The 14,007-nt window shown below is 34.3% G+C and overlaps 1 protein-coding gene across 9 annotated transcripts in view; it reads right to left on the bottom strand.

Moving 5' to 3' along the window:
- Positions 1-14,007, bottom strand: part of LOC143234859 (KICSTOR complex protein ITFG2-like) — a 78,939-nt gene that overhangs the window by 47,232 nt on the left and 17,700 nt on the right. For 6 of the 9 annotated variants that reach the window (XR_013018836.1, XR_013018835.1, XM_076472549.1 and 3 more), the window contains 3 exons: positions 8,391-8,432; positions 6,022-6,096; positions 5,487-5,568 (listed from right to left, as the gene is read on the bottom strand). Coding sequence is in view for 7 of the 9 variants with exons in the window: in XM_076472549.1 (XP_076328664.1) it covers positions 5,487-5,568; positions 6,022-6,096; positions 8,391-8,432 (199 nt within the window). In the remaining 2 variants the exon portion in view is untranslated. Of the gene's footprint in view, positions 1-5,486; positions 5,569-6,021; positions 6,097-8,390; positions 8,433-13,064; positions 13,116-14,007 lie in introns of all 9 variants that reach the window. The other 3 variants (XM_076472552.1, XM_076472551.1, XM_076472553.1) reach the window with 2 other exon arrangements.

A 14,007-nucleotide genomic window follows, 5' to 3' on the forward strand; every position in this document is an offset into this window, starting at 1 on the left:
TACTGTGTAAAACGAGTCAAGGTTTTTGGAATAAATTAAGTAGCTGCTTGGATGATACAATCAGGTACTCCTACAATACAGTCATTTATTGATGGCTTCCAGATGATGGCAAGATCAAGTTCTGAGAGAGCAGTAAAAGAGGGCCAGTTAGCTTAGTCTAGCTTCCACCTAGGGAGGCAGGTTGGGTGGCATCGACCACAGCCAGTCTCTCAAAATGTTAGGAAAATGATCACTGCCTTATGGGTCACTGTAAACCCTTCACAAATAGTGAGGAAAAAGTGGAAGGGGAGCAGATACAGAGATCAATAGCAGTGAAAGACTGATGATGTGCATGAAAACAAGTATATAGACCAGTACTGAAGATAAACAGTTGTGATCTGAAAGCATATGCTCTACAGATCAATCCCTTCTATCAATTTGGCACCCCCCAGGAGGGAATTGCATCCATAAAAGTACTCCAGGATTAAAAAGGGAGAGCATCAAGGTCCAACTGATCATATGAGACAGGAAGGAAGAAAAGAGTTTTGATATGGCCCAAGGAAACAAATGGCTATGACCTACAAAGATGTATCGAGTGGCAAAGATAGAGCTGGCACATGCTGGTCAACCAGTGGGGCCTCCATGCACTCATTCATCACACAACCAGTCATTATGGTATAAAGAAAATTGCCAAAAGGTGACTGTATCATCAGGTTTCAAAAACATTTCCTGTAAGGAAAGATACATAGGATGAAAAGAATCAGTCAGTGCCCTGATGTCATCTCAATTAGAACAGAAACTCACACCTTAACAGTTTCATTGCAGTAATATGGCTATTTTTACTTAACATAGAGGAGAATTGGGCAGAAAGCCCTTCTGTTTTCGACCACATCTTTTCTCTTTATTCTCTTTCACAGATCATGCCCTGGGTCAAATGAGCAGGTCTCTGTTGGTAGATGAAGATTCCAGTGACAGAGAGTGAAAACAAATAATTGTTCTGCATCTTGGGGCCAAAGAAGGAGATGGACCCAAGGAAACACCAGAAGCTGAAGCCAAAGAAAGTGGATCTGGGGAGCCACTGAAAGGAATGGTGGGGATAAAGATAGATGTTGACTCATCAACTCTCTTAACCCCAGAGGGCAAAAGATTCAAGTGGTTTGAAAATGACTCTGTCAGAGACACAGAGAGATCTCAGTGAAATGAAGTGCAGCAGCATACATCTGAGATGGAGTGGTGGACAGTAAATTTTGAGTCTCGGGTTAAAATATCTTGAACTAGTTTCAAAAGCTTTATCCCTTTTCCTACACCCACCTAGGACATGAATGCAAGTGAGGCGGGTGAGAGCCACTACAATTAACATGACAAGAGTCCATTTCACACACTCATAAGCATCATGGTCCTTGCTACTGCAATAAGCACAAGTCAAGGAATCAGATCATGATGTCTTTGAGTGATCAAACTGCTGACATTAGAAACACCTGAGAAGGTTTGGAACATATGGCCATACTTTGCAATTTAGATAAACTGCTTTGATGGTGACAGATGGACGTGGTGATATAAAGATCAAAATCAGGACACTGGTCAACATCATAATTCCATCTTTGCAAGTGGAGATTTGCCTCACTGCAGAAACTACTTGGGTGGAAAAGCAGCGATGATCTCTGACTTGGGGATGTTCTTCAAATCCCTTTCAACAACAACAACTCATGATGAATTCAAAGTAGCATGGAGAATAACCTCAATGTGTATATCCCAAATGGCCTTCGAATACAAGAGGAGTTCATTGTGTTTTGGAGTGTATGTTTCCACCAAAATGTCCCCAAAACATAGCTTTTTAACTGACTTAGGAGAGCCAGCAAACCCCCCAGTCCATTCTGAATAAACAAGATAGACATTTGCCCTAAAGATTTGTCTGAAAAGGAATGTAATGTCAGAAAATGAGGTACAGGTATTAAAGAAGTTGAAGATTGCTGTTCAGTCTTCAAGATGTGGTCATTTGCCTATGGTCTGTTTTTCACTATTTTATTTTTATTTGGGGGATCCATAATTAAGAAAGAATATTTTTGTGCCCACTAACCCCACCCATGATGGAGCCCTATGAGGGGATACACTACAATACCATAAAAGACAATGCAGCAACTCCAAGGTTTTGTGAGCACTACACCCAAATACCAGTATCAGACACAGCATCCAACATTGGTACTTGGTCGACCCTAGCCCAAGTGAATCAGCCAACCAACCCTGAGGGTTCCACCACAAGGCCACCAATCTACAGGAATTCAAAGCCAAAGTGTGTGTTAAGGTTAGACTCCTCAACCACCAGGAGTCTCTCCTCCCCTTCATGGGTTGTTGCACACAGCAAACACATGGGTGGATGTTTAGATCCCAGAGAAAATAAACTGAAAGAACAGAACGTTTTCTGGAAGGTCCCCTCACTACGTACAGGAATCCACACCAAGAGGACATGCTGGGGAGCCTTGAGAAACAGTGCTCTAGAAAAAGTGCAATAAGTGAAACCCAGTTTTCTAAATTTCTAAAAGCAAATCAACCCCAATTTATTCAATCCAGTGTGAACAGGAACGGACAGGATTCACTTTATCTCTACTACTGATCGCACATGAATGGCAGTTCAGGAAAAATTGGTAATACCATCCATTGAGCTCCAAGATGGTCTTAAGAAACACCTCATTTCTACAAAGCCTGTTGCAACCAATAACAAGTACAATTAAATTGGTTAGTATTGCAGAGTTTTACTGATAAAAGCACACTTGCCTGGGCAACACTTACCAAAGAGTGAGATATAGTAAAAAGCAAAAAAGGTAAGAGACTCAGGAAAAGAAGACAAAAAGTACCCACCCTCCTTGCAATCTAGCAGATGTGGTCAAAATTACCATGGAGGGTAAATAATGCGAGAGAAAAGTATATGGAAAAGTATACACACCAGTCTGCACAAAGTCCTCAAGCAGACAATTTAATCAAGTAGTTAAAGACAAAGAAATGACATGTGACTCCCAGAATAGGTGATGTGGATCAATTTGTAAAGCCATCATCTCAGAATAACTGGGGAAAAGTCTCAGAATACTGAAAGATCACTATGAATTTAGAGTTGACTTCTAGCCCTTCAAAAGGAGTTAGTCTGAACCATGTAACATCTGCCAGAATATTTAATCTCTGCTAATATAAGAAAATTAAGTGTAAATAAGTAATCTGATATGATCTTCAATAGCTTTTCAACTGTGCATGAACATACAATAAAAACAGAAGACCTTCAATGTGAAGATTTTGCAATTTAATATACAAATAACTATTAATAAAAGTCGTATAATGAAATCCAAAAGAATATGATAAATATATAAAACAGACAAATGTTTCACTATGTAATTACATGTAGTAACAAGTAAATAAAATGCCATGTTAAACTTCCAACATATTTACAATACTCAGTATTTTTTTTTTATAGTACTTAGTGTTTGTAACAGTGTATGGTTTCATCTGCACATAAAACTTGAATACTAACAAAAAATCTAAAGTATATTTTATGTTAATTCAATGCATCTTTTTCTAGAAATGAGCAAAGAAAACTAGCATTAATTAAACTGGTTCTGCAAAAATATAATTATGAGAAGTTAGAACACTAATGATTTTAAAGAGTATCACATATCTCTTTCTGCAATGAAAATTCATGAGGTATGGGTAGGAGTAATCAACAATTTTATTTGTACATGCATTTAAGTGAAACTTTACAATAATCTTTATTTAAAATAAAGAAAGTCTGTTTCAGTTACTTGGGCAGAAATAAACAAGAGCCATCTCTCCTAATTTTGAAACAATAGACTAGAAAAAAGGTAGCTAATCAACAGTACCCAAAACAGGTTTTGGGCTACTCTAACTGAATAGTGGGATTTTTTTTGTTACTCTTATAATACAACACTGTTTCAAAGTGTGAAGCACAATCTTGTCTAGTACTCTAACTACTAATTAAATAATTAAAGGACCTGTGGTTTAACACACTAGTAATTTAACTATTCTGGTAGTTTTCTCTTGGAAATATAGTAAAATCATGCACACAGACACTGAGCAGCTGAAAATGTATTTTAGATATTGTTGCAATCTGTCCATTTCCACCAAAACAAATTTGCAAATAATGGCATTACTTTATTTTTCTATATAAGCATCCATTATTGGTAGAAATTATAAAAAGCTGAACTGGTGATTACTTAAATAACTTAAATATAAAATGGATTTTTAAAATAGCTCTTGACAATATACTTCTCTTACAATTTTTGGCTGTTTAAGAATGTTTTTACTATTTAAATTATGTGATTTATAGTAGCTACTGGTAAAGCACTTTTGTTGATATTTTTTTAATACCCAACAAAAAGAATTTGAGAATTTTAAATAGTTCTTAGCTTAACATACTCCTATATATGATCATACGTGGTTATTTAAATGGAATGAATGTTTTTAAACAGTCAAATTGAAATGATTCCAAAAAAAAATTCTTTTTCCATCTCTCTTAAATTTACAGTAACATCAGAATATGAAATTTCAAATAAGATCATATATAATTTTATCAAATCAGAGCTTAGAAATATTGCATTACTGAATATACCAATTTTGAGATTTATTACATGATGAAAAGATTAACGTTCTACATGCAGGTAGTGGATGGGTCAAAGTATGACAAACTTTTTAAAGAGATACCTTTAAAACTTAGCTACTTTGTTACCCGAAAGTTATAACAAAAGGTGGAACTAAAATTAAAATAACAATGTTTAGGAACAACAAGGGACCTATTGTACAATCCTATAAACTAAACTAAAACTAGTAAATTCAAAAAATAAACCCTCAAAACAAGCACTCACACTTTATAGTTATTAAGCTTTCTCTTAAGCACACAACATCCAAAGGCAACCCAGTCTAAAAACCAAACATCCTGTTAGAAAAACAAAACCATCTTAACTGAAAACAACCTACCCTGTAAAAAATATGTCCACCTAGTCCTACCATTCTCCCCATAATGTATGAAAAAAGATGGTGCATCAACATTACCAATTCCTTTTACAACTTTAAATACCTCAATCATATCCCCTCTAACTCTCCTTTCTTAAAAAAAATAATGCACTTTGAGAGATATTAACCTCTTATTATATGACAACCCCTCCAGTTTGCTAAAATCATTCTTACATGCTTGTATAAGAGTCTGTTTTAATAAAGACTTTTATAATAAATATATTCTATGAAAAAATTAAAGCAGTTTTGTACTAGTACAGGAGCATGTAACATGCATTTTAATTTATGCTGGTTTTGTAACTGCCAGGAATATTGTACTAACTGTAATCTTCACTTTTAATGTTAAAATTAAGGGGGGAAAAAAAAAAAAAGCACAAATAGCATTATATATACTCAAAAACAATATTTGTACCATAAAAAGTAATTTACAACTATAAATGATTAAAAAAAAACAAACCAGAAAAACCATGAAGATAATCACTAAAATTTCTTACCAATGTCAGCCAACAGACAAGATTTTGTATTGGCTGGAATCCGCTGTGTATGAAATGGCTGCAGTTGTTTTTTTTGTTCTTCCTATGCAATTAATAAATTCAAGCATAAAATTCCAAATAAATAAATTAACAAAATACATTCATTCCATAACTTGAACACTTCAAAAGTAATTCTGTAGTTAACGTATTGTTTATTACAAGTAGTATTAATATTTTACCTTTTCAAATATCACATCAGATGAAACAAACATACTTTAAATATAAAACTAGAAAGTTAAAATACACAAGTCACATAAATTTAGCAAGTTAACTGAAAGAAAATAGCAAAAAACTATACTCTGAAAATTTCTCACCATACATTAGTTAGATGCTTTAAAGCCAACTTGTGAATAAGCCATATAATTAAAATTACTACAAAATATATGGTAATAAATAAAAGACACACACATATTTTTTATTGTATGTTTTTATTGTGTATTTAAAATATATTTCCCATTAACTTGAAAAAAAAGAAAGCATTACATGAACAGCATACCAGAGGAAAGTCTTGTTTGGGTGGCACATTGAAGATACTACACCATCCTTCCCCACTTATACATATAAGGAAGTTCTAAAAAAAATTTAAAACAATAATCGGAAGATTTTCATAATTTTTTTCCCACCTAACTTTAGAAAAATACTTTTTATAACATACATGAAAAGCATAAATGTTTTGGAGAATACCTTCATATAACCACTTCTTAGTTTGTTTACTTGTGGTTTGGCATCCAAGCAGTATAAAAACATTTAAAAAACTGTATAATCTATAAAAATACTGTCAATTTTCCCACATAAAATAAAGTAAAAGAATAAAAGATGTAATTATACAAGTATACATAAAGCAAACATACTGAAAATGACAAACAGATAACAGATACTGCAAAACAATAAGAAATAGTGAAATAACTATGTGATTCAACCACACAAAAGTACTTGGAGAAATTTATGCATATTACAATTAGAGCTGGGCAACTAATGGAATTTGCTATTTGATTCATTGTTGTACTCATTGATTATTGTTACAATAAGACTTGTGTAACAGAAAATCAAAAACAGTAATAATCAGAAATACTAATTTTGATAAGTTGATTATTGATATGAGTAATGATACTCAAGTTGGAGAGCCACAAATTATTCAGAACTAATGATGAAAAATACAATGGTAATATTTAGATTACTTGGACAGCTAGAATAAGCAAAAACAATAATAATAAGATTTTTTTTTGTTACTTATTTTTGATAGCACTCAATTTAACCTCTCCGTGTTAATTAAGACACACAAATCTTTTTTTTTCAGCCCATTATTCTTTTTAGATAACAGATTTCAACAAATCAAATATAATGTAATTCTTCTTCAGAATTTTCTACATTATTCATTACTATTGATAGCTCCAATGCATAAAATAACATAGTAAAAGGAAAATAACTACTTAAGCAGACAAAGAAAGCACTAAGTTTATCTATAAAAATAACTTGATCATAATAAAAAAGAAAAAGGAACTTTTTCTTTATCTGAAAATCTTTTGTGATAGATACCTCTTCATATAGGTTAGCTTGATACCTCATGTATCTGCCTATGAGATTTGCACATCACTGGCCTTGGGCTAATATCCATCTAAAAAATCACATTTAACACAAGCTGCACTATTTCATGATGACATTATTATGGAATAATAGCCTTCCACCAATAGTATGGCAATATAATCTTGTACAGTGACTTCCCCAAAAAACGTGCACTCAAAATAACTTCATTCTTAGACAAGGAAAACAAAACTGCACCAGAAGTTAACTACCAAGACAGTATCTTCACTTCTATACACAGAATAGCTAGAATCCTACAATCAAATGGTTGAGGGTTTGGTGCAGGCATTGAACTTAGATGAGTTTATTTCAAAAAACACCCAAAAAGAAAGTCCATAAAGTGTGATACCCAATGACAAGGGCTCCACAGGGGCACACCAATGGAAGATCACATCTCTTTGCTCAGAGTGTTGATTGTTAGTTGGATTTTAGTGCAAAACCACAGGAAATCAAACTCCAGAGTTTAGAATTGTAAGTCAGTAGATTTATCACTGTCCCAATCAGGGACTGCTCAGAAGAAAATGAAAATTAGCCCCACATGTCATAAGCATGGCCAACTGTACACAGGTGATTGGCAAGCCAAGAAGTGTAGTGTGGTTAAGGCACAATCAGACTATACTGTTTGTGTATCACCTTTATTCAGCTGGAAAGACAGAGAGCACTGACAGATCCATAATGCTACACGACGAGGGCACAATAGCTGTTTGAGAAGTGACCTGCATTACACAGACATTGCTGCCACCACTACCACCATACTGGGCTGTATACAATCAATGAGAAACTTTTTCAAAGTTCATCACTGCACCAGCTAGGAATTGGTAGGTGGAGAGGATGTTCCATACTTCACTTAAGAGGGAGAATCTGCATTGGGGAAACTTAGAGAAATGCCTGGATCTCCTTTGGATACCTACTAAAAAGGTCTTTTACTAAAGATAGTACCAATAGTGACCATGAAACTCTTTCCTTTAAAAGCTAGCAAGTACAAGCCAGTTTCTTCAATGACAGTCTATGGAATGGTATGGTCTGAAATGAGTACTTGAGTAATTTTACTATTACAAAGAAACCTCTAGTGGTCTTGCTGAACACTTATTTCAACATCAAGCACCTATAGCTTAAAGAATATTTTGGAAGATATGCATACTTGGGAGGTAATACCAGCCACCTGTCAGGATACAATAATAGGAAAAAGTGTCATGACAAACAAAATACACTTATCTTTCTCAAAGATGGTATATAACTGTATCAAACAGTGACTAGATAAAGTAAGAAAAAAATTACAATTACCTTCTCGGCATTCATGATATCTCCAACAGCAATAGATGAAATCTAAAGAAAATAAATCTGATATTGTGTCTCATAAATTTGACACTCAAAAAAAACAACCTATTATTTTAACACTATGAAAAAAATTTCAAAGTAAATTTATTGTAACTTATGCTCTATGCATTTTTGAGGAAGACTTGGGTAAAATGTCACATGTAACAGTCTTTTTAATCTCTTCTTAAAAACTGATAGATATTAGCATTCTGAAAATATCAATTATATAAAATATTTTACCAATTAATACAGCAGCTTTACCAGAGAAAATCTTAAAAATTATAATTTAATCTCAGGTTTTTAGTTTGATTTTACATGCACCTTTCTTATTGGTGCAAAAACATAGTAGTAGGAAATAACTGCAAGGACAAACAGTGGAATAATAAGTTTGACTTCAAAGAGGTTCAAAAGAACATAATATTTCTGTAGAGCAAACATCAGATAAAGTGTCCAAGTCTGTTTTGATTACTTAATCAAGTTGTGAATTTAGTAAAAATACTGCAGACTTCAAAAAGCAAGTAAAACATCTAAATACCAAAACTTGTAAGAAAAATAAAAGAATAGAGCAGGAAATACTTTGGTGTGAAATGACAAATGTTGTATGGCTTTAAAGCATTTCTACATCACTTGAAGTAAGAAACTTTAAGAAACAGATTCAAACTTTTATTAATGAGTATGAAAAATAAAAGCTAATGAAGTTTTTAGACAAGTAAATGTAAGTTAATGCACTACCCATAATGGTGCACCAAGCTCCCTCTGCTATTCTCACTTAATCTTCAATTGCAAGAATTGGCAGGTACTAAAATAAGAAAATCAGTTTTAGGGGGATGAATGGCAGGAAGTGTGTGAAAAGAGGCAAGTACCTATTGGAAATACATTTCCAGTCTATGAAAATATTAACTTCCTAAACAGACTTAACTTCTCCCACATTACAAAGATGGAGGGCACAAATAACAAATCAAGTGTAATGTGACTATCCAGAATGAATAGGTGAGCTAAGGATGAAAATGAAGCACATTTATGACATACTGCACTACTTCTAGAATGGGTATATTCTTTGCTCAAGAATGAGGAAAGGAACATAAAATGGAGAAAAAAAGTAGTGCTTGTATGACTGTAAAAGTGTTACAAAAATGCAAGCTGTCAGAACACATGACAAGATAAAAAAAAAGTAATAACAATAGTGTTATGGGATGTAGACCATGTTATCAATATATAACACTACAAGTGTAAGTAAACAGATTGCCGAATATCAAGCAACCAGCATTATGAAGAGGGCGTGAGTAACAGCCATAACTGATCAAACTCCCCAAACCACTGTGGAAACAAAAATATGACAAACCTGCAATTATAAGGTCCTGGCATTGCTTTGACAGCATTAGTCAAATGGTTGTCAGTATAATGAGGCAGATGAAGTCTCTTAAACTCAACTGTAGAAACAGGAAAGAACCTTCTGCAACTGGAATTATGGAAAGGAGAGACGTTTATTCACACATCCATAGGAAAAGTGTATTATCACCCTAAACCCAGAATTATGAGGAGTATCTTATGTAGGCTGGCCCCAATTATTATTTGATCATTCATTTTTTTTTTTTTTAGTATGGTCTGCCCAGGCAGAAAATGTCTTGGGGTAGTGCCAGTAGGGAACCAGCCTTGCTCTATTTCTAATGAATGGATAAATGAGCATAACTACAGAAACACTCAGGAAGAAGCCTTCATGGTCCACCACTCAAGCAACTGGTAACTGAGAGTAGTATGTTTTCCCACACTCCACTAGAAGGAAAGAAATGGGGTAAAAAGGCAGTGAGAAGGCTGAAGGAATGTCACACAGGAGGCAGTGCAATTGGTGATTGCATTTTCCTATTTTAAAAAAGCAGACTGAGCTTGATTAAGGAATCAGAGGATCAGTAGTGATGAGCAGAAATATCCTTTCGCTTTGCTAATGAAGCCCATGAGTAATAGTCTACCAAATACACAGTGTTAATAACTTCTACTACTTAGATATACATATAAACCACCAGGCAAGTGCACAATGGTCTTACAGAAACACCCATCTCAACCAAGAGCATTATATAATTATTTCAATTGGTGTGAGTTTTAGACAAATCATACCTGATCAGGAAACACCTACCATGATGTAAAATCTGTAAAAAAGATGCTAAGATTAAGGAAGCTGAAAATATGATGAAAGGAAGCAATAAGACTTAGCCCAGGCAAAGGTGAGCAGATGTATGGAAAGGAAGATGACCTCTACAAGAAGAAAACAACTATATCTAGCATATATCTCTCAGCATCACATTTGCCACATTACTACATTGCTGCTTGCCTTTGCCTTCCTTTGCAAGAGATGTTTTGGCTAACTTCTACAGACAAGTCCAAATAAAGATGCTGGATGAGTTGAAACACCAAACCAGTGAGATTAATAGGTTACAAAAGACTGGAAACTGAATGATTTCTGGGAGTAAGAAGTCAAGAAAGCAAATCCCAAAAGCAGCCAAAACATGTCACATAATACCTAAAGGAACAAACATGACAAAGAAACCTATCTGGATCAAAATGGAAGTACATATGGGAAGTGAAAGTAAGGAAATGCGTGTGAAAGTCAAAATATAGCCACTGAGAGTATTGGTCCTAGAGAAGAAAGACCAAGGATGGGATAGAGTACAACATAAAAGGAGTGGTATAAAAATATGAATGCTGACAACCACAAGCAAGCAGTAGAAGGGCTTAGGTCGTGAGGGAAAGAAGTCAGATGGAACATTAAGACAAAGACTAATGTATGATGGGAAAAGGCACAAAAGCACTACACTATGATCCAAATAGGCAAAGGGAAGAAACAGAAAAAAAGGAAAAGGACAGGGGAAGACAAAACCAGGAAGAAATGGAATGAAAAAGATAATGCCTCCTGAGACCAAGACACTGATGAAGTGGACAGGCCTTTTGATAAACTACAAGTTAAGGAATAGGGAAGAAAGAGTGGGAATAACAGAAACTAAGGCAAAGAGGCCAGAGTTGGAGGTATGCTAATAACAGTGAGTAATGGTCATGGTAAGAGATCTCATGAATCAGGAAAAAAGGATACAAAATGTTGAGTGAGACCCTTAGTTGATACAATAGACATAACATAACATAGCATGAAAATAGAGTGTGGTGACACTGGTGGTACAAGGGGCCAATTTGCGATGATAATCTTGTTAGAAGATAAATCAAGCCAAACCACCATCAGATGAAATGAGCATAAAAGTAAAAGGCAAGTAATGAACACAATTTGGTGAAATGAAACAGAGAAAAAAAAAAAAGAGACCTAGGATCTGAAAAAACAGACTAGGAAATGATACCTCCTTGTTCAATGATGTAGGTGACCATAGCAGAGAAGTGGGAATGCATCATCATGGAAAGGAAGGAAATGAAAAGGCTTGACAAACCACCAAAGACTCCCTGACTGACTAGATTTTAGAAATCTCTTGAGAGAGAAGGTAAGAAACCCAGACCCCAAAAAGAGGGGGATGGGAACAGATGCAAATCCAGGCTAGGTGGAGTAAAGAGCACTCGTGTTATAGTCTGGAATTTGTTTAACCACCAAAACAAAGATCCAAGGAAAAGTTCTGACTGAAGAGAATGCACATGATTCTTACCCATGGCAAAGAGAACTTAAGGAAATCAACATCTTCAGAGAGATAGAACAAAGAGCCATAAGAAATGTGAGAGACATGCACACTACTCACTTTTCACCTGAAGAGAAAAGGAAGGCTAGATCTGACTGATATTGGAGAGAAAAACGTTTGAAACAAATGGGGTATTTAAGAGGGGATCAGAATGCACGCCCTCATTATAATAAAACCAACCCATTATGCTTTTGTAAAAGCAGAGGAGTGTGGTCTCTGGATTGAGAAAGGGATGGACTAAGTAGGAGCCAGTGAAACCAGAAAAATGCAAGACTCATCAATTGAAAATTTAGGGAAAAATTGTATTTCCCAAAAAAAACATGTAAAGAGCTGTCTAGGATCATGAAGATAGGAAAAGAAACTAAAGCTAAATTCATCTCTATGGGAAAAAAAAAAGAAAACACTAAGTAACAAGGGAAAATTTCAGAACCAACATAAAAAAAAATTAAGAAGGGACAGCATTATTGAACAATCAAAAACATTCAGGTGGAACAATTAATAGTTATTACTAGTAGTAATTTTCATGGTTGGCATACTACATATCATATACCCAGTAAACAAAGGACAAACAAATATTAAATGGAAAATGTATGAAAATATTTTTTAGTTCACAGTCTAAAAATAATAAATGTGCTGACAGATTACCAAGAAAACAATAATAAGCAATATCCAATATACCAGATAGAAAAAGTAATGTAGATGACAAAGACACACAACTAAGTCCTACACTGACTAAACCTAGAAGGTACATACTCAACAATGATGATTAAAATTGTTTAAAGAGATGAAAGAATTCTTTGTTGCTAGTTGTACTGATATGGAAGATACAAACTAACCAAACATATTCAATAAACAAAGTACTCATGTATGACAGACATACCACGTAAACATACCCAGTCCATACAATACATGTAAAAACAAATGTGTAAACTGATGAAAATTACCAAAAAACATAAATAATCAATATATAACATACCTTTCCATGACATTAACTGAGATGACAAAGGACATGTAATTAAGTCTGACACTGAAATAAATGGGGATAAGAAGGCACACAGTTAAAAACTGCATTAAAAAACATTACATAAACAGAACAATGAATTAGATGTTACAGGTTAAGATATTTAACTAACATATAATCAAAACATGCATACATTTATTAATAATGAACTAACAAAATACATAAAATTAATGAGCGTGTATAACAATTAACTGAAATTACAAAGTAATAATGAATATCTGACACACAATTAAACTAACATAAATGACAAATTACATCTAAATTTCTGACTTACCAAAGTCCAAGCACAAATAACATGAAATACACAAGTCTTATGTGTAAAAGGCAACATCATGCAAAGAGTATGAGAAATGGGCCTATCAGTGGTATATCAACCTGGTGTGAAGTGTACATATTGAAATAACTTATCACAAATCTCTTGGGAGAAGATTAACCTAGAGGAACGAGAGAGGATAAGATCTCATCTCTTCCAGTTGAAAGACGTTGTGGCCAGCAATTAGGTAAATGTGCTTGAAAAAGGAGAGACCAAAGTGGTAATTCAACGAGTGTCCCCTTCCCCAGAAACAGTCATCTTAAAAAGAAGAAAATGCCAGCCAAATATAAGACAGTAATTTCCTGCATGTAATTCCTCAACAGATAAAATTTGCAACATGTTCTGGGAAGTTATGTCATATGCATTGTCATCTGTCATAGAAACATCAATGTCTGCCACAGGCACTTCTGAATCTATACTATAGAGTTCAGGAATGAGATCAAATTGAAGTTCATGAATACAAATGAAATCAAACACAAAATTTAGAAATTATTGATTAAACTTTGTTAGAAACAGCAACAAAGAACAATAAAAAACTAGTCATGCTCAAAAAAATTGTGTTTAAACTGTGACATGCCTATTGAA

This window comes from Tachypleus tridentatus, chromosome 12 (genome assembly GCF_004210375.1).
Source record: "Tachypleus tridentatus isolate NWPU-2018 chromosome 12, ASM421037v1, whole genome shotgun sequence".
Taxonomy (NCBI): domain Eukaryota; kingdom Metazoa; phylum Arthropoda; class Merostomata; order Xiphosura; family Limulidae; genus Tachypleus; species Tachypleus tridentatus.